At 36.9% G+C, this 22,118-nt stretch overlaps 1 protein-coding gene across 1 annotated transcript in view; it reads left to right on the forward strand.

The window, feature by feature from the left end:
- The window catches only part of FAM192A (family with sequence similarity 192 member A), a 43,007-nt gene that overhangs the window by 15,616 nt on the left and 5,273 nt on the right, over positions 1-22,118 (forward strand). The window contains exons 3-6 of the mRNA XM_027869307.1: positions 5-103; positions 529-650; positions 11,131-11,264; positions 18,116-18,180. Coding sequence (XP_027725108.1) covers positions 5-103; positions 529-650; positions 11,131-11,264; positions 18,116-18,180 — 420 coding nt within the window. The remainder of the gene's footprint in view (positions 1-4; positions 104-528; positions 651-11,130; positions 11,265-18,115; positions 18,181-22,118) is intronic.

The raw sequence follows: 22,118 nt of genomic DNA on the forward strand, positions 1-22,118 counted from the left end.
TCAGAATGTCCTGAGGAGGTATACGATCCTCGATCCCTATATGAAAGACTCCAGGAACAAAAAGACAAGAAACAGCAGGAATATGAGGAACAGTTCAAATTCAGTAAGTCTGAGAAAGTTATGTAACTCATGAGCTTTGGTCATTGTCTTATGCTTGTTTGCCTCAAGTGATGCTTTGCCCCAGAAAATACATAATATTGTATGACTGGTTTACAGCTTTCAAATTCTCATTTAGAAGGAAATGAAATTTGTGGCCCTTTGCCATTCATACAGTATTAAATGTTTTTGTTTCAAACTCAAGAAGCCTAGTTTAATATCTGTATTTTATCACATCTGTGGATTCATATTTGGTAATAAGGGGGCAATTGAATGTTTTTATGTCATGTTGTTTATTCAAAGAGCACAGTCATTTACTAATTCCTTCTTACTTTCCCCTAGAGGATCTGCTGTTTATTAAAGAAAAGGCTTTAGTTGATGATATTTTCCCTTTACCCTACTAAATGTGCCTCATTCTAATTATTTCCTCAGAAAACATGGTAAGAGGTTTAAATGAAGACGAGACAAACTTCCTTGATGAGGTTTCTCGGCAGCAAGAGCTCATAGAAAAACAACGGAGGGAAGAAGAGCTGAAAGAACTGAAGGAGTACAGAATATCCTTTGTACCCAATGTGGGATTGTCAGACAGCATCTCACATGGTCAGGGAGCAAATGTCTTTAAGTCTCAGTTTCTCCATCCAGGAAGTGAAAGGATTTGATTAGATGGTCTGGGAGAGCCTTCCCAGCTCTGATATTTTAGAATTCTGTGATAATTTTTGAGTTTTTACAATGTACAAAAATTCCTCTGTCAAGTGGGAATCCGAGTTGTTTAGAATTAACCAGATCCACACATCCTGATAGTTTTTACTGCAAAACATTCTTGCTTTGTGCTTATATATAAGGCAATCCAGGAATAAATGCTTCCCTACCTGTTTCACGTGGCCCTGAAAGCTTTTGTGCAGTTAGTAGTGGAAAAGGACACTGGTCTGGGAGTCTGGAGACCTGAGTTCTAGTCCTGGCTGTGCAATTCAGAAGTTAGGAAAGTCAAAAAGTCAGTTCCCCTATGTCTGGGGCTCAGTTTCCCCAGGAGGGATTTGGACTAGTTGATATAAGGTCTATTCTGGTTTGACACTGTTATTTAGAGGCTTCTTGATATCTCAGTATGGTATTGTGGTAGAGCAGGCAGCAATCTCAGACCTCACTGTGGCTAAATGGAACCCATATATGTAGGTGTGTATTTTACATGCTTTATTTGTTAGTGTATCATTTAAGACTCCTTTTTGTGACACTTCAAATGATAGCATTGTATCTGGCAAACCATCAACTTAAAATTTAAATGACAAAGATAAATTCTCCAATAAACAAGATAATACAGTACCCAGTGAACAAGATAGAAATGAAATGATATCTAGTTCTGTGACATCCTGTGGAAACATACTTTGGAGGCTCCAATGGTGTTTACTCTTGATGGAATGTTTTGGATAATTCTGATTGTCTAGAAAAGAGATGAAAAGCAGACTTCCCAACCAGCTCATAGATATTACACTAATACTAAAACACATAAGTAGCTAGACAGATGTTGATACAGGAATTGAAGGATTAGACATTTGCTTACTGAAGCTTTAAATTAAGGGTTGTTTTTTTGGCTTTACTTGATAGTTATCATAACAGGTTACTTTTCATAATGCTCCAGAATATAAATAACTTCCCTTAGCTTTGACATGTTCTCATATAAAACAATTTGTTTAGCTTGGGAGAAAAAAAATTAATAATATTGCACTTATTTTATTTACCACTAACTGATTATTTTTATTTAAAATTTTTTATTGAAATCTTTTGTTTTTACTTAGTGTTCATTTCCAAAAAGAAAGAACACAGTTCAGCAAAATCATCCAACACAACTGAAAAATATGGTAGAGAAAATGTTCTACCCCCATAGTTCCCCACCTTTGCAGAGGTGGGTAAGATGTATACTTTCTCAACTTGTCTCTGGGACCAAGCTTGGTTATAATTACAGTGTTCAGTTTCTTATTTTTTTCCTTTCCATTTACATTGCTATATTTATTGTGAATATTGTGTATGTACTTCATGCTGAATCATGCTGATTCAATTCATATGTCTTCCTATGCTTCTCTGAATTCTTCATGTTCATCATTTATTATGTTACAATAATAGTTCATTAATTTCTTGTGTCACAGTTTGTTTTGGCATCCTCTAAATGGCAAGGCAGCTAAGTGGCGCAGTGGATAGAGCACTAGGCTTGGAATCAGGAAGACTCATCTTCATGACTTCAAATCCAGCCTCAGACTCTTACTAGCTGTGTGAACCTGAGCAAGTTGCTTAACCCTGTTTGCCTCAGGTTCTCACTGTAAAATGAGCTGGAGAAGGAAATGGCAAATCACTCCAAGGAAACCCCAAATAGGGTCACAATGAGTCGGATACTCATTGTGAGTATCTGAACCACTGAACAACAATAACAGTAAAAATCTAAAGGATATCTACTTTGCAACCAGGTGTTGTCAGTGGATAGAGCATTGGCCTTGAAGTTAGGAAGACCAAAGTTCAAGTCTTGCCTCATACATTTAGCACTCATGGTATCATAGTACTATGATCCTACACTCATAATACTCAAACACTTCTAGCTCTGTGAACCCTGGGCCAGGTCACTTAACACTTTCTCAATTTCAGTTTCTTCATCAGTAAAATGGAGATAATTAATAGCACCTGCTTTAAGTGAGGATGAATAACACATGTAAAACATTTAAGTTTTAAAGCACTGTCTTAGCTCTAATTATTGTTTACAGAAAAACTAAGTGATTTTTAATGTCACTCCTTAAATGTGTTGTTTTTGTAGCACATTTGACCATTCTGCATCTACCTCTGAAACCACTAGATAGGTCCTTGAGCTTTGGGTAGGGATCATATATTTCAAAAATTATTATTATACAGATCATTACCAAAAATCTTAGTGCAATTTTAAGCTATTAAAAGGAAAATTAAATGTTGATTTTTAATGTTTCAGTAGCACAAATATTTATTTTTTGGTTGATTTCAAGTCTTCATTTTTGTTTTATGTGTAACTAATGAAAATATTTTCTTGGAGAATTGACTTCCCTTAATGGTGGACCTGTAGATAAAAATCACAGCATGCCTGCTGTGTGAGCACTTTCAGATAGCCCATCATTTCTATAATTTATCCTCTTTGGAAATTAATGTTAGTTTTAAAGTGGGATCTGTTTCCATAGTAGGTTTAAAAGCATTGAGATGGTCCTCAGAATACTACTTGAAATCTGCCTTGTAAATCTCAGCTGGAATAGAATCAGCAACAGGCACTTTGCAACATGTGAGGGACCAAATGGTATTCAGAACCCCTTCTTTAGTTGGAAGTTCAACTAGAGAAGGATTGACTTCAGCCTGAGGTATACAGTGGCTTTGGCATTGATTGATGGTTGTCGTTGAGAATACTATGGAAGTGTTCAGCCTGTCTCTCCAGGATATCTTTATCACTAATCTATGTGGCTCCATCAACACTAAGTAGTTGAGGTGAACCATGGGTATTTGGCCTATAAATAATCTTCATGGCATCATAAAAGTGCTTTGGATTGTTACTGTCAGTGTAAAACTGAATTTCATCTGCCTTCTTACTGAGCCCAGACTCCTCCATCTTAAGCTTCACTTGCACCTTACTTTTGATGGAATTAAATGCTGCCTTCTTAGAGAGGAATGAACTATCCTACTGGTAAACTCTGTTGGAATTTCCCCATCATTTTCATCAAACCAATCTTGATGTGTTCGTAAGTGTTTTGGTCCAGAGGAGTAGTAAATGCAGTGCTGTATACCAAATCTCTGAAAGCTGCCTACTTTTTTTCTGCTCGCCTGTTGTCAGCTGTGTGTTGGTGCTTAGCTTTCCCTCCAAGTTAGCAACAAACCTTTCCTGCTCAGAGAAGCACTCTATTCTGTTGACATTAAGTCTTATAGTAGTCCATTTTACCTTGGGCCTCTGCTTTTCTTGAATGTGAATATTTAACTTGGAGAGGATGTTTTTGCTCAGTCCAGCACTCAGCACCACACATTGCCTTCATCATTCTCATAGCTTATCTGTCTCTTCTTCTTATATTACATAGCCTGTGCTAAAGTTCAGGATGAACTAAGGATGGTATTTTTTTGTGTTTTTATGAATATAAACAGTTTTATTGAGAAACAGATAGGAACCGTGTTACAGAATATAAAATTTTGTTTACAAAACAAAAAAACAAGACACCCAAATCAAGAAGAGAACCAACATTCACAGACATATACTGTGGGGGTGTGGCCTATATGCCACTGGTTCATACTTTCTTGAAATCAAAAATAACCCAGGGGCTTCATGAGAGATTGAAGTAAAATGCACCCTGCTGAGCACCTAGCATGCAGAAATTGCTGCCGCTGTAATATGTTAAGATTCATTCTTTGGGTGGGTGATTTAAAAACTAGAGCCAGGCTCTGTGCACTGTTCTGTGAACCCTCCCCACTCAACTCATGACTGAACTGTATAAAGAAAGCTGAGGCTGGGGTATGGACCACTCGGCATCTTCAACCAGTTTGGCACTGAAACCAAAGGTCTAGTAGGGCATTGGACCTCAAATCAGGGACTGAACCTAATGGATAAGAGTCACCCGCACTAACTCAGGTCCTCCTGAATCTACAGCTAGTGCTCTATCCACTGTGCCACCTAGCTGCCCCTCTGACTCCATTTCTCCCAAAGACTACCTGCCATGTCTGGTAGTCTGTGCCTACTCTTTCATTAAAGTCACCCAGAGTTATAAGCTTGTCCTCCTTCAGCATGTTGATGATGAGGGTTCGTCATGCTGGGAGCATGTGCACTGATGATGGTGGTATGGTGCTTTCCTGTAAATCGCATTGTCATGAACCTGTCATTCACTCCTTTTGGTAGGCATACAAGTTTGTTGACTAGATTAGTTTTAATTGCAAAACCTACAACAGCTTCACAGTGCTCCCTTTTGCTGTAGCCACTCCGGAAGAATGTGTATCCAGCTCTGACTTTGGTAAGCTGACTTTCATTTACTAGGGGTTCACTGCTTACACAAAAGGTAACTGAAATCTTTCAGGTTATATGGCAAGAGGAGGTTATCCCTCAGGAGTTCAAAGATGCCTCCATTGTCCATCTTTGTAAAGGTAAAGGAAATAAATTGTCCTGTGACAATTCCAGGGGGATCTCTCTCTTACTCATTGCTGGAGAGATCCTTGCCAGAGTCCTCCTTAATAGGCTGATCCTTCACCTGGAAGATGGTCATCTACCTGAGAGCCAGTGTGGCTTCAGAAAGGGCTGAGGAACAATTGATATGGTGTTTGCTGTCCGACATCTCCAGGAGAAATGTCAGGAGCAGAACAGAGATCTGTACACAACGTTTGTAGATCTGACCAAGGCCTTTGATACTGTCAGTCATGAGGCCTTGTGGAAAATTATGGCAAAATTTGGGTGCCCAGAGAAGTTCAGCAGTGTTATACATAAGTTTCCCAATGGCATGCTTGCATGGGGTCTGGATAATGGATGATACTCTCACATTTTCCCAGTCAAGGCTGTGTACTTAATCCCATGTTTTGTAGCATAATGTTTTCAACAATGCCGTCATGTACCGTCGACGAGGACGAAAACAGCATCAAGGTCAGCTACTGCACTGATGGTAAATTATTCACCTTGAAAAGGCTACAAGCCAAGACCAGAACAGAAGAAGAGTTGGCGCGTGATTGATTGCGCACTCAGTGCAGCCTCTGAGACTGAGAGGCAACAAAAGATGAATCGTTCTCTGCTGCCTGTGCTAATTTTGGCCTAACACCAAGAAAACACAGATTCTTCACCCCTCAGCACCATACCAGCTGTATGTGGAACCACTGGTTACAGCAAATGAAGAAATATTGAATGCTGTGGATAAATTTACTTACCTGGGCAGTAATACTTTCCATTGATGTCCACATAGATGATGAGGTTGACACACTCCTTGCCAGAGTTTGCTCAGTGTTTGGAAGCTCCAAAGGAGAGTGTGGGAGAGAAGAGGTATTAAGATTGCCTACCAAACTGAAGGTTTACAGAGCTGCTTTTCTGGCCCGATTGTTGTTTGCCTGTGAAACATGGACAGTATACCAGTGCCATGCCAGGAAATTGCTTCCATTTAAATTATTTTAGGAAGATTCTGAGGATCATCTGGCAAGATAAGATACCAGACACTAAGATCCTTCTCCAGCTTAATTGCCAAGTATTCAAACTCTGCTGTAGAGAGCACAACTCTGATAGGCTGGCAACATCGTTCAAATGCCAAACGTACATTTGCCTAAAAGGCTATATTATGGAGAACTCACACAAGGCAAGTGCTTACACAGAGGTCAGAAGAAGCAATATGAAGACACTTTCAAAATCTCTGAAGATCTTTGGAATAAACTGCATGACACAGGAAACACTGGCAAAGGACTGCCCAGTATGGCATTCTCATATCAAAGAAGGTGCTGTGCACTTTGAAGCAGAATTGCAGTAGCTCAAAAGAAATGTTACATGTACAAATTTAGAGACATCTCCACTGCAAATGTTCATGTGGACTATTTGTGCCTGACCCTTGGTAAAGCCTTCTGAGCTTATACTGATCTGATCAGCCACAGCTGGACACACTGTACCTTGACTCCACATAGTAATGTCATTTTGGTCCTCTTCAAGAATGAAGTACAACAACCAACAAATTTTAAATCTGGGAGTCCTATATAATTTTCATTTTATAAATGAGAAGACTTGGGGTAACTGTTGCCTTTGACATCACGACATTGATAAAGTAAGCACATTAGTATACTGTTGGTGGAACTATGAATTGGTCTAGCTATTCTGGAAAAATGTTTTGGAACTCTCCTCCCCAAATCACTAAATTGTGCATGCTTTTTGACCCAGTGATACCACTACTAGACTTATACCATCAGAGAAATCAAAGGATGAGGAAAAGACCTCTGATGTATAATAGTAGTTATAGCTGCTCTTTTTGTTATAGCAAGGATTTGGAAACTAGTGGAGTGCCTGCCAATTCAGGAATAACTGAACAACTTAAGAATAATGAAATATTATTGTGCTGTAAGAAATTACGATGGGGCAGTTTTAGAGAAACCCGAGAAGACTTATTATATAAACAGAACCAGTAGAATCATTTACATGGTAACAACAACAGCAAAAAAAAAACCCCAAATAACTGTTTGAAAACCTTAAGAATTAAGACCCATGGTGAAGCAGGCTAAGAGGGGAAGGACCTTAGTTGCAGAATGAGACCTGTGTTTTCTGACATGACCAATGTGGGGATTTGTTTTTGATTAACTATGCATACTTGTTGCAAGGGTTTTTTTTTTGCCCCATTGGGGGTGAGAGGTTTTTTTTTTCCCATTGAGGGTAGCCCCCCAAAAAAATAAAAAGAAAAGGAAGAAAAGATGTCATTCAGGCAATTTTTAAAAAGGCATAGAAGGCAACAGAAGGAAGGCCATAAGGAAACACAGACACGACAGCTTTGAAAGTTACATTTACATGTTGAATTTATTATGTACATAAGAGAAAAAGCAAACTGTAAGTAATAGAGATTTACGGTTTCTTGTACAATCTCCTTTTTATGTTCTTTTTTGGATATGCTTATATTATTTGGTACTTGTTAAGTTCAGAATAAAAATGAAATTAAACACAAGAGTAATTAGAGTATTCCTGATGTGTAGCTTAATGATCAGACCATATTTACCTCTCTTCTTTACTCTTGGCAACAGAACTGATCTACTGCTATGAAGCTCATATATAGCCTATGTAGTTCTCAGTAAGAAAACTGTTCATTGTGAATGAACCTAAGCAAATAACTAGTGATGAATGCATCTGTAATGTACTCTACTGATGAATGCATCTGTAATGTGTTGAGCACTAGATGTCACTATTGTTCCATTCTATAGCACTAATGAGCTAAATAATTTCTAGAAGAGAGCAGAAAGAAAACTAAGAAATATTTAATATTTGTGTTCTCTGGGAAACATACATGCTGTCAGTTACTAAGTATCTAATGTTGAAAAATTCCTTTTCTGCATTACAATTGAATGATTTTCAATTTAAAGGCAAAAAAAGTCTATATATTTGCTTTATAAACATTTATGAATATGTAGTTTGGCTAAACTTAATGATATTTTACAAATTAATGTTAATTTTCTTTTTTTTATTTAATTTTTTTCTTTCAAGTGCTGAATGATTTCCCTTTTTTCCTCCCTCCCACCCCATACTAGAGAAGGCCACCATTTGACATAGATTTATAAATATATGTAAAACTGTACTACGTGTACTTCTTTTTATCAATTCTTTCTCTGGAGTGGATAGCATCTTCCTTCATAGGTCCTTTATAGTTGATTTGAGTATTCATAGTATTCAGAATAACTTGGTTGTTCACAATTATTCTTCAAACGATATTGCTGTTTATTGTATGCAAAATTCTCTTGGTTCTGCTCATTTCATTTTCTGTTATTTAATGCAAGTCTTTCCATGTTTTTCTAAGATCAACCAGCTCATCATTTCTTAGAGCACAGAAATATTTCATCACAATTATATACCACAAGTTGTTTAGCCATTCCCCAGTTGATAGATATCCCCTCAATTTCCAGTTCTTTGCCACCCCAAAGAGCTACAATAAATATTTTAGAACATATAGGTTCTTTTTTCTTTCTTCCCGATCACCTTGGGAAACAGACCTAATAGTGATATTGCTAGGTCAAAGGGTATACGCAGTTTTATAACTCTTTGGGCATAATTTCAGATTGTTTTCCAAAATGATTGGATCAGTTCACAGTTCCACCAACAGTGTATTAATGTCCCAATTTTCCCACATTCCTTCTAGCATTTGTCATTTTCTGCTTTTATCATTTTAGCCAATCTAATAGGTGAGAGATGATATCTCAAAGTTTAATTTGCATTTCTCTAATAATGATTTTGAGCATTTTATGACTAGATATAGTTTTTATTTCCTCATTTTCCTGCTTGTTCATATCCTTTGACCATTTATCAGTTGGGGAATAACTCATATTCTTATAAATTTGACAAAGCTCTCCATGTATTTGAGATATGAAACCCTTATCCACGAAACTGTCTATAAAGTTTTTCCCCAATTTTTTGCTTTCCTTCTAATCTTAGCTACATTGGTTTTATTTGTACGAAACCTTTTTAATGTAATCAAAATTATCCATTTTATATCTCACAGTGCTCTGTTTCTTGTTTATTCATAAATTTTTCTCCCATCCATAAGTCTGATAGGTAATGTGTTCCATGTTCTTCTGGTTTTCTTATATCTCCCTTCATGTATCCTTTTTGATTTTATCTTGGGAAATGGTGTAAGATATTGATCTATACCCAATTTCTACCAGACTGCTTTCCAGTTTTCCCAATAATTTTTACCAAATAGTGTATTCTTATCCCAAAAGCTCAAGTCCTTACATTTGTCAAACACAAGATTATTATAATCATATACTACTATGTATCATATGTGTACTCAGTTCCAGTGATCCACCTTTCTATTTCTTAGCCAGTACCAGATAATTACTGCCTTATAATATAGTTACTATATAGTATTGCTAAATCTCCTTCCTTTACTTTTTTTTATTAATTCCTTTGATATTCTTGATCTTTTATTCTTCCAAATGAATTTTTAAATTATTTTTTCTAGCTTAATAAAATAATTTTTTGGTAATTTAATTGGGATAGCATTGAATAAGTAGATTAGTTTAGGTAGAATTGTTCTTTTCATAATACTGGTTTTGCCCTTCCCATGAACAATAACTTTTTCTAATTATTTAAATCTGACTTTATTTATATAAAAAGTATTGTATAATTACATTCATATAGTTCCTGGGTTTGTCCTAGCAGGTATACTTCCCAGGTATTTTATGCAGTCTGCAGTTGTTTTAAATGGGGGTATCTCTTAATATCTCAACGGGGTTTTGTGGGTGATATATAAAAATGCTGATGATTTACATGGGTTTATATCCAGCTACTTTGCCAAAATTATTATTTCAACTAACTTTTTAGTTGAATCTCTAGAATTTTCCAAGTATATCATCATATCATCTTTAAAAAGGAAATAGTTTTATTACCTCATTGCCCATTCTGATTCCTTCAATTTCTTTTTCTTTTATTGCTATTGCTAGCATTTCTAATACGTTATTGAGTAATGTTGGGGATAGTGGGCATCCTTGTTTCACTCCTGATCTTAATTGGGAAGGTTTCTACCTTATCCCCACTACAAATAATGCTTGCTGATGGTTTTAGGTAGATGTGTTTTATCATTTATACCTCTGCTTTCAGATGTTTTTCATAGGACTGAGTGTTGTATTTTGTCAAGAGCTTTTTCTCCATCTATTGATATAATCATATGATTTTTGTTACTTTTGTTATTGACATAATCAGTTATGTTAATAGTTTTCCTTATGTTAAACCATCCCTGCATTCCTGGTGTAATTCCATTTGGTCACTATGTATAATCTTCATGATGTATTGTTACAGTCTCCTGGCTAGTATGTTAGTTTTTATAAGACCAATTCAGCAGTTCATCTAGTTTCCCTAAATTCTACTTCTCGTCTGTGGAGGCTGTTCTAGGAAAAACCATTTGTTCCCTGACTTGGCAAGGAAAAGACCATACTCGTCACCTAGTTGTTCTGTTGCTAAGACCTCTAGGTGTTATGCAGGAAGCATCAGGTTAGTTGTGTCCTTGGGGATTGTGAGGTAACTTTGGATTTGCTCAGTAGTTAATGATTGAAATTTTGAGGTAGGATTTAGATTTTATATAATTTTCCCCACTGGTTCTTTTCTTTTGAACCAGTTGGAGTGGTGAAATGGAAATGGTTTAGAATGAAAAAGGGGAAGGATATTTTTTCTTGCTCTATCAGGCCAGGTAGGGCACATCACAGCATTTGAAATTTCTGTACGATGATCTGTCTTTGTTATTTTGGCTCCTTCAGATACCTTCTTTTTAAGCAGAGGTCAGTGTTCTGAAATAGTCATTGAGTTTTTTTGTTTTGTTTTGCTTTTTGTTTGATCCTTAACCGCGAACTCACAGCACTCTTGCCAAAGTTGGAGTATCTTCAGATACCAAAAAAGAAGGGGAGAAGAAATTGTCTGTGAAGCCATTAGAAACCAAGAACAAGTTTTCTCAGGCGAAGCTGCTGGCAGGAGCTGTAAAGCACAAAAGGTGGGGGCCTCTTGTGTTGTCCATCCCCTGGGTCTCTTGTCCATTCCCCATCCTCTATATTAGGAAGGCTTTATGCTGACTCATAGACAGCAGTAGCTTTTGGGGTTGTATGCTTGATCTTTGGTCCTCTGACATCCTTACCCCACTAGACACCTAGCCTTTATAATTAATAGGGATCAGGGGAGTAGAATTGCATCCTGAAAAAATACAAAACAAAACCAGTACTGTCTTCCATCCACTGGTTAAGGCAAAATAAAGACCCTTTGATATACTGTATTATGCTACCCTCCCTTTCAAAAACCTTGAGTGGTGGCAGTAATGTGACTGAGTATCAGATTATGTCAGTCTGACAAACCAAAATGTTGATGAAGCATGATGATGCTAAGTTTTATGTTGTCTGCTTTATAAATTAATGTATATTGCTATTTGACCACATGTTGGAAGGAAGTGGATTGAAGCTGCCTTACTCTCCAGGAAAAAAAATCTAATATTCTCAGTAGCATTTCCAACATTTAAAAATGTTATATTGAATTTTTGAAGCTGATGTCAGTGAGCATAAGGAGCACATCTGAAAAAGTACATCATCATTGTGAATTGGGTTATTTGTTTAGACTATCACACAAACACTGCCCGCCTGTTCAGTTTTGTTATTTAGATCTATGTACAAACTAACTGAATCTTTATTGTTTGTTCATAATTCTGATTTAGGAGAGAATTCATTTTTAAGTAAGTTTCATTAATGACTGTTTTGTGGTCTTGTAGGGTACTTTCTGTTGCTTTAGGTAATGGATTAATCTCCAGTTTCCACTCTGGGGCCCTTGGTTTGTTTGTATTCTCATAATGATGAGCCCCTAGAAATAAGGAGAATGACTTTCATTAAATGAATCAATTCAAGTGTTTTGGGCCCCATGAAAAATCTTCAGAAGGGTTCATCTTATCTTTTGTTTGATGCAATATTGAATAATGCCCCAGTGGTGTGCCAAAGAGATGAGCTCTTTGCCTGTTGATCCCTTCTCGACAAGGATACTTCTTATAGCATGGATGCCCGTAACCTAGGAATTGGTCTGCTAGTTGTTTACAGCAGTGGTATCACACTCAGAAACAACCTGGTCATAAAGAGTCCTGCAGACCATATATTAATTTAATTTTAAAATATAATGTTATCTATGTTTTATTGTATTTGTATTTATTTTGTTAAATATTTCCCAGTTAATCTGGTTTGGGCCTGCGTTTAGAAGTGTTGGAGTATTGCTCTGTAGCCCATGTGTTTGACACCTCTAGTTTACAGCTTTTTGTATACTTTGACTTCACAGTGGATAGGGAAAAAATCTATCCATTGTGTGAGTAGTACATGAATTTTTGATAGTTGTAATGAGATAGATGAGAAACATTTATAACTTCATGAAGGATGTGCTTCAGCACACTTAACATATCGCCACTCATCTCCAAACTTCAGAGGTGCAACTATAGACCTACTTAGCCAGAAGAAATAGATTTTATAATTAACTAAGGATTTCCTTGAGTGCAGCAGAATTCACTTTTTCAAGAGCTGGAAGGAATCTTGTCCAACCCTCTATTTTAATTTTTTAATTAAAAAAATTTTTTTTAAATTATCAAGCATCTATCTTTTTTCTCTCTTCCCTACCCCATCTCCTCTCCTACTGGAAAAGAGAAAAGAAAAATAAAAACCTTGTAACAAATAAGTTTAGTCAAGCCAAATAGATTCCCCTATTGACCATGTCCAAAAGTGTGTCTCTCTTTCAGGAGGTGGGGTAAGTACCTCCTTTTCTTCCTCTTTGGTTCTCTGGAATCATAATTGAGCACTGTATTAATCAGAGTTCCTAAGTCTTTCAAAATTGTTCCTTTTACAAAATTGATATTATAGATTGTTCTTCCAGTTCTACTCACTTTCCTCTGCCTCAGTCCATGTACATCTTCCCAGATTTCTCTGAAATCATGTTTCTGCACTTCTTTTAGAATAGTATTATTGCATTACATTCATGTACCGTAATTAGTGCAGCCCCAATTGATAGGTACTCCCTTAGTTTCCAGGTCTTTACCACCACAGAAATACCTGCTAGAAATATTTTTTTACATAATATTTTTTTCTTTCTTTGATCTCCTTGGGAATATAGGCTTAGTAGTTGTGTTGCTGGGTTAAAGGGCATATATAGTTTAGCAACTTTTGAAGCATAGTTCCAAATTGCTTTCCAGAATGGCTGTACCAATTTACAGCTAAACCAACCATGCATTGTTGTACTTGTTTTCCCTATAGCCACTCCAACATTTGTCATCTTCATTTTTGTGACTAGTCCCAATCTGATGGGTATGAGGTACATCCTCAAAGTTGCTTTAATTTATATTTTTCTAATTATTAATGATATGGAACATTTTAAAAAATATGGAAATAGAAGCTTTTTCTTCCCTTGAGAACTACCTGATCATATCCTTTATCAATTTATCAATTGGGAAAATGGCTCTTATCCTTAAAAGTTTGATTCAGTACCTTATATATTTTGGAAATGAGACCTTTATTGGAGAAACTTGTTGCAAATTTTTTTCCACAGTTACCTGTTTCCTTTCTAATCTTAGCTGCATTGAATTCATTTGTGCAAAAACTTCTTAATTTTATGTATTTCCTTTTAATCTATTTTCTTATTTTTCCTGTCGTTGCTTCCTGATTCCTCTTACACAGAAAAGGAACAGGTTTGTGCTCTGCACTAATGCTATTTGCTTCATGCAAACAGCTTCCCCTACCCCTGTTCTCTTCCCTTCAACCAGTTCCCCATCACAGGCTTTTAACCTTTCTTTCCTTTCTAACCCCTCTGAACTTAGGATTTGTTTTACATATATTTAATCTGTCCCTCGATCTACCTTTCTTCTTATTTCCTCCTTTCTCCTCTCGTTGTCCCTTCCTGTTACTCTGCTGAATCGAATATTTCTGCATCGGACTTGTTATGTGTATTTGTGTTTGTGTGTTCTACCCTTTTTTGACCAATTCAGATGAAAGTACAGATTCTACTTTTGCTCCCAATTATATAAGGTAATAAGCACCCCCCCCAATTCTTCCCCTTTTCTTCCTTAGTGTATCTTTTATTTCTCTTCCCTTCTTTTAAAATCACAAAACATAACAGATTTCACTCTCAAGCCCTCTATCTTATTTGACTCTGACTCGTGTGACTTTATGGTTCTTAGAAGATGCTCATGTGATGCCTTCTCCCTGTCTGCCCCCATTAGAATATGTACACTTTTTCTTTATGATGTCTTTTCTGATCACTCACTTGTAATTACCTTATTTTTTTTTTACTCCCATATTTACATCTCAAAGTTTCTATTCAACTCTGGTCTTTTTATCAGAAATTTGTGGCAGTCCTCTTTCATTAAAGGTCCACTTTTTCCATTATATCAGTTTTGTAGATTCTTGGTTGTAAAGCCTGTATCTTTTTGCCTGGACTATCACGTTGCTCCTTTATGATTGTGCTGCTTAATCTTGTGGTCCTGACTGTTGTTCTCTAGTACTTGAACTCTTCATTTCTGACTGCTTGTAGTATTATTTCTTTGACATGGAAACTTTGGATTTTGGTTATGACCTTCCCAGAGTTTTTATTTTGGGGTTTCCGGAGATAACCAATGGATTGTATTTTCATTTTTCCCTCAGTTTCTAAGAGATCTGGATAATTTTTTTTATGATTTCTTGAAATATATCTAAACTCTTTTTGGGGGGTTCTAGCTTTTAGGTTGTTCAGTGGTTTTTAAATTATCTCTCCTTGATCTGTTCCAGGTTTATTGTTTTTTGATATGTGTTACAGTTTCTTTTTTTTCTTCAATCTTTTGATTTTGTTTTAATATTTTTTGTTATCTTATGGAGTCATTAAGCTATTATTGGTTCATCCTAATATTCAGGGAGTCTTTTAGTTGGGTGAGGTTTTATACCGCTTGTGCTAAGCTAAGTCTCTCCAAGTTTCTTCTCTATGGCTCTCATCTCTTTTCTCATTCTTTCATCTAGAGCTGTCAGTTCATTTAACTCATTTTAAACCTTTTAAAAATGCTTTCATCATTTCTTCTAGGAATTCTAATTGAACTTGAAACTGAAAATAGCCATGGTATTTTCTTTTGAGGCTTTGTTTATGGGTATTTGAGAGTTAGTCTTCTCTTGTGAGTTTGCTTCTTGGACATTCATGGCATCATAATAGATGCTAATCTTGGTTGGGTGAGTCCAGTGTCTATTCTGGGTAACCCCACAGTTCTAGCTCTGGGTTTTGACTCAAAGCTTTAATTCCCTCTAGGAGATGCCATGATGCTAGTATGGACCAGCTCTGAGCTCTACACATCCCCACTCTGATGGCCTGACTTAGCTGTGGGCAATGAGTCCATGATGCCAGCCTACTTCTGTTCCACAGTTCTTGCCCTGGTCATTTGACTGTAGGGAGAATTGTGACTAGAAAGATTGATGATCCACTATATATACTTTCTGCTTTGATTGCCCAATCACTACTCAATCTAATGTTTTTAGATTGTGGGTGGAGTAGTTGTGAGGCAGTTATGCTATACTGCTTCCTTCTACTCTACCATTTTGACTTGTTTTGAGTGAAGTGAATTTTAACTGCATCCTTAACTTAAAGCTTTCTTCTGTAATTACCAGAACTTCATTTAGGAGGATGCCTTTCCAGGCTCCCAGAATTCACTACAAAGAAGGTATTTATTTCTGTCAGGCATGGGATTGTTTAATCATGGCACTTTTAGAAATGTGGTGGAAGAATCATGTGTAGGGTTGATGAGTACTTAGGGACTATGTGAAATACAAGTCTGATTATGTGGCTCTTGAATCTCCTTTATTGTTTTCAAAAAGAGGCTCTCAGTGAGTACTTTATAATGTGTTTTACTAAAATATGACTTAAAAGGGCATCATTTTGTAAATGTTAGTAATGAAATGTTGGAAAATCATTTATCTTCAAATCTCAAAAAAACAAGTTTGGTTGAATGGACCTTTGTCATCATGGTATTAGAAAAATTCCTTTATATCCATGAATCGCATCGCATAATTCAAGTAATATAAAGGGAGCCCCTTCTATTTATGGATAAAATCATTGATCAAGTAAAGTTCACAAACCACTCAAATTATGTGAATAGTCTAAAAGCAAAACTAGTTAGGAAAGAGCACAGAAAGCTGACCCTTCAAGAGTTGTCAAGTACATCTTGAGCAATGTTGCTTTTGGGATCATTGAGTCAGGTTCCTGTTTCTTCCCTCTTTCAATGTGACTATCTTGTATAGGATAGTGAACAGTACTTTTAGTAGGAGTTAATATGAACCTCATCTTTTTCTTAGCAATTGTTAAACCTATTTCCACCAAGTTATTCACCTAAATAATTTTTTTTCCGTGAAATGTGGCAGGGATAATTAATGTAAAGTTTATGTATATATGAGTTAACTACCTTGTCTTTTATTCTTCTTGTGGTTGAGTTTATTTAAACATTTATAATTTTTTCCAGCATGTGGCATGCTGAATGTGGTTACTTATTAGGTTTTGGGTTTTGTTTTTTTTTGCTGTGAAGATGTGGGTGCTTAGGAATATAGTTTTTTTAAAGTTCATTGCTGATGGTGGGTATAGCATCAATAGTCAAAATACCTCTTTTCCTTATGAAATCAGAAATGGATGCATGACTCTTATTTCTCAGTCATTATGACTGGATCAGTAATTTTTATCAAATCTTAGAAGAGACAGTGTGGTATAATGAAGAAGGTACCCAATTAGGAGTCAAAGGATTTGAGTTCAAATCCTTTTGTCACTTACAACCTGTGTGATAAAAGTTGCTTTCTCAGCTTCCATCTGTGAAATGAGCAGGTTGGACAAGATGCCCTCCAAGGTCCTTTCTAGCTTTAAATCTGTGATCCTGGGAAATATATTTATAAAATGTTCACTGATGCCTAAAGCTACACCAGAAAAATTAATTAGCTTTGATGCCTTTTGTGTTTTAGTAAGTCTGTGCTAGTTATTTTTAAGATAAATTTTTATCAATATCTTTTTTATATAACCTACATTTTCCAATGTATCGTTCCCCTCTCCCTTTCTGAAAGAACCATTTCTTTTAACAATGACTAAAAAGAAGAAAGAAAACAGTTTGGCAGAACTAACCAGCACATCAAAAAGTCTGTTATTACTATGTGCAGTATTTTTACATTCCTGGTTCCTCACCTTTGCAAAGAAAGGTGAGAGGTACCTTCCCATACTTCTACTTTAGAGTCACTAGGTTGGTGACCAGGATTTTTTGGAGTATTTACAATGGGTTATGGTTCTTACTTTTATGTACTGTGCTTTCGTGCAGTAGCAGTTTTGCTAACATTTTTTTGTAGCCCTGTTTTTTCAAAAAGCTGCATGTACATGTTTTGGAGTTCTTATGACCTTTCCTCAGAGGGTGTAAATGGGGGCATTGGCCTCATTTTCCAGTGAAGTGACCATCTAGTTAGTCAATGGTTTTTGTAGAATTTGTCAGATACCGTTCATCTTAACAGTTTTTTAGGAGGTCTCAATACTCTTGAAAGCCTACTTTTAGGTATGATCATAATTTTCTCATTGATGCCAGCTAAAGAATAAGGAATTTGGACAGGGATTAAAGGTATAAAATTGTAATAGTCCCCCACCTAGCTACCTGTTAGTTTTTTGAAGAACCATTTTATTAATAATTATTCAATCCAGAGACTACTTGTGCCAAATAAAAGATCCCTCCCTTCCCTTACCCCCAGTTCTTTGAAGCTTCCCCACAATCTGTCCAAATGGTTAATTAAGCATTGCTCTCCCAGGAACAATCAATTTGTACTGACTTAACACGCGTCACCATTTTTCTTGTTACAGTTCAGAGGGCAGCAACAATGTGAAAAGGCTGAAACTTGACACTGAACAAGATGATCAGAATCAAGGTGTGTAGCAGCATAAATATCTTACCTTTACTTATAGTACTTGTGTACCATAGGGATATACTGGGATATATAGTATGGACGCATTGATAGTTTTATGTCTTATACGTGCTCTTTTTAAGAAATAGTATGATTAGGGGCAGCTAGGTGGTGCAGTGAATACAGCACCAGCCCTGAAGTCAAGAGGACCTGAGTTCAAATCCGGCCTCAGAACAAACACTTGATACTCACTAGCTGTGTGACCCTTGGCAAGTCAATTGCCTCAATTGCCTTAAAAAAAAAAAAAAGAAAAGAAAAGAAAAAACAAAATAGTATGATTATAAATAGGCCTGTGTAATTTCCTGAAGTGTTTTGGTAACTGCCTTACAAAGTAATATTAGACCATTAGAGCAGAGTCTCCCAATATTGGTTATATAGCCTTAGGCTTTATTTGCAAAGCATTTTTTTTTCTAATAAAAATGCCAAGAATTGTAGTTTCCACTTAGATTATAGCCAGTTGGCAGTTGAATATCCAAGTGCTTCTGAAGGTTTGGCTTGGTCTGAATTTAGAAATCAAAACCTCTGCCTTTAGCATAGTCCCCAGTCATTTTTTTTTTTTTTTTTGGTAAAACTGTAATTTGGCTACCATTTATTTGGTGAAATGTTTTAAGTCACATGTAGTTGTAAGTGAAGGTATGTGCTCTGGTGTCAGGAATTGGAAATTAGTAAGTTATCTCATTCTGTACTTATGGCTCTACCCTAACTCTCTTATGGGATTGAGGCACAGAGCTTAAATCATTGGAGTCATCTATAAACCTGAACAAGCCCTACCTTTATTTCTTAGTAGAAACATAGAATCTTTGAGCTGTAAAGGACTTCAGAGGTCCCATAGTTGGTCTAGATCATATCTAAATAATAATCCCTTCTGTAATATCTCCAATAAGTGGTCATCTAACTTTTGCTTAAAGATCTCTAGTGATATAGCTCATGCTACTTTTGAAAAGCTCTTTTACTAAGTTTTCCCCCTTATATCAAGCCCCAAAATGATATAAAATACTTCAAAAATAATGAATTACCAAAGATGGGTCTTACTAGCCATCAGGGAAATGTTTTGCTAATATCTGGTATTCAGTGAAAATATGGCTGTCCCATAAAGCATCAGTCTGCAGCATGTTGGGGTTTCTGGTAGGTGAATCAACTGATTTAATGAGGATCAGTACAACTGCAAAGCTGACAGTATTGCTAAATAGCTCTCTTCCCTCATCATTTTATCTGATTACACGGCACCATTAAATGGGACTCTTTCATTGATGGTGCTTACAACTCAGTAGCATAGTGGATATAGCACTAGACTGGCCTTGGAGTCAGAAAAACCTGGGTTCAAGTCCTCCCACCGACACATTCTGGCTGTGTGAACATAGGAAAGTCACTTCCCTTTTCCTGCCAACTCTGTAAGTTGCAAATGAGTTGCCAGTCTGCATCTGTGGAGTGAGTTTCCATACTAGGAGTTCCCTGCACTGATATAATCTCAGGTTCAGCCACATGCACATATTTACCTTCAGTAAAACCTCCATGGCTTCTTTAAACCATCCTGATTTAGTTATAGGCAATAAGTCCATGAACCCAGCCTACCTCTATTCCACAGTTCTTGCCCTGATTTAGCTATAGGCAATGACATCATGCTCTAGCAATAACAATAACCCATATAGCATTCTAACCTGTGTCCTTTCCTCACAACAACCCTGTAAATGAGAGGGCATAGTTATTATCACTCTCATTTGACAGAAGAGAAAACCAAGGCACTGAGAGGTTAAGTAACCCATCAGCCTGCTGGTGAGTGTCACCCGTGCCCAGTGTTGTGCTAGTCTCATGCAGCCTCTGTCCACTGAGATGGACACTTTGTGCAAGTACTCCTGGGATGGAGTCCCAGAGTCAGAAGACCAGGATTCACATCCCATTGTGACCTTGGGCAAGTTAGTTAACCTTCTAAGTTTTCTCAGTTTCCTTAGCTTTAAAATTAAGAGATTGGACTAGATGACTTCTTTCTCCCTACTCCCCTGGCCACCACCCTGGTTTAGGCCACTGGCACCTCTTGCTTGTATTATTGCAGTAGCCTTCTAATTAGTCTCCTTGCATCACATCTCTCCTTTCTCGAATCTGTCTTACACATGACCGCCAAATGCCTGAAGCACAGCTCTGGCCATGTTATTCCCCTGCCCGGTAAGTTCTGTTCGTTCCCAATTGCCTCAAAAATCAAGTACAGACTTCTTTTGTTAGAGCCCTTTACGGCTTAGCCTCAGCCAACATTGCCAGCCTTCTTATACCTTGCTCCATTTAGTCTGGGGTACAGCCAAACTGGCCTTGTTATTGCTTCTGGGCCTTTACACTGACTGACCCATTGTTTGGAATGCCTGCCCTTCTTACATTTGAACTTTCATTCAGAGCTCTGTTCTAGTGCCATCTTCTACAAGAAGCCTTGCTCAATCCATCCAGCTCTTAATGTCTCTCCTTATAATTTCCTTGTATTTATTTTGTGTATGTTTTGTATATACTAATATGTGTATGTGTTGTCTCCCTTGGAAGAGTGTAAAATCCTTGTAGAAAAGAGATAGTTTCCTTTTTGTCTTTGTATCTCCAACACCTAACACAGTATCAGGAAACACTTAACGCTTATTTAGCTGGTACTATCTTATCAGATATGATATAGAGAAATGTGTATCTAATTAACAAAGTCAGCTTTACAGTATTAGCTCCCCACATCCCTCTTCTTGCCCTTCAACTCTTCCTAGCAGGGCCTGGGAAGGAAACATTCTGTTAGGGGTCAGTATGTTTTACCAGCCCAGAAATCCTCAAAACTGACTTAAGTTTTAATCACCATTGTTTGGAATCTTTTGGAGACAAATTCTTCTAGCAAGACCTTGTAAGCATGCACAGTAGACAGGACCCTACAGTTGAAGGCAGGCACTGCTTTTGTGCTACTGCTCCTTAGCTCTGTAGCAGAAGAAGTGAATGCAAAAGTGGGCTCCATCTACTCTCAAGTCACACATCTGTCTGAATCCCAAGAACACACTCTTATTAGTAATTTTGAGTGTTAATTTGGCTTTACAATAAGCAAATGAGGGAAGTTGGCAAGAGGCATATCCAAATGTACAAAATCAGAGGGCAGATTCCTTTCTCTTTGGGCAATTAACTACCCTTCTTTTTTCCTTCCAGCAACCTTCCAGATAATTTAGGAAACTTATTTTCTGTTTTTTCAAAAGCATTATTGATGTCATTTCATGGTTTTGTCACTTTAGTATATGCGATATTGTATTTTTGTGACTGGCTACTATTCATTGGTTCTGACTATTCTGTCTATAGGAAACAAGGGTTTTTCCCTTTTATTTTACAAGTGGAATTTCAAAATTAGGTGGTTTAGTTGACAACATATCCAGGATCTTGTTGGTAGATTAACACATATACCTGTTTTTGTCTGGAAAGTATTACATGTAGGTGATTCCAGATACCTAAAGGTTTTGACACTTATTAAGTGTCAAATTCCTTCTCCCCCCACTCACTGCCCCTTTTAAAAAACATTTTAGATTGGAATCTTTCAGAAACATTACATACTTCTGGTTTTTGTTTTTTTTTTATAGTCAGTCTCTTTGGCATTTGGAGATCTTCATAACTTGTCCTCTTCCTGCCTTCCAGACTTATTTCATGTTATTCCCCTCTGTGAACTCTTTGGTCCAGTAAAACTGCCTTTCTTTCTGTTCCTCATACACCTCATTCCATTTCCCATTTCTGTACCTCTACTCTGGTAGTCTCCCATGCTTGGCATGTATTCTTGTCCTTACCTCGACCTCTTAGAATCCCTAGGTTCATTCAAGACCTATCTCTCAAAAAAACAAAATCAAAAACAAACAAACCCTATCTCTCACACTACTTTCTGCATGAAGCCTTCACTGGGTCCACCACATTGT

Source organism: Vombatus ursinus, unplaced genomic scaffold (assembly GCF_900497805.2).
Source record: "Vombatus ursinus unplaced genomic scaffold, bare-nosed wombat genome assembly UNPS02014793.1, whole genome shotgun sequence".
Classification (NCBI taxonomy): domain Eukaryota; kingdom Metazoa; phylum Chordata; class Mammalia; order Diprotodontia; family Vombatidae; genus Vombatus; species Vombatus ursinus.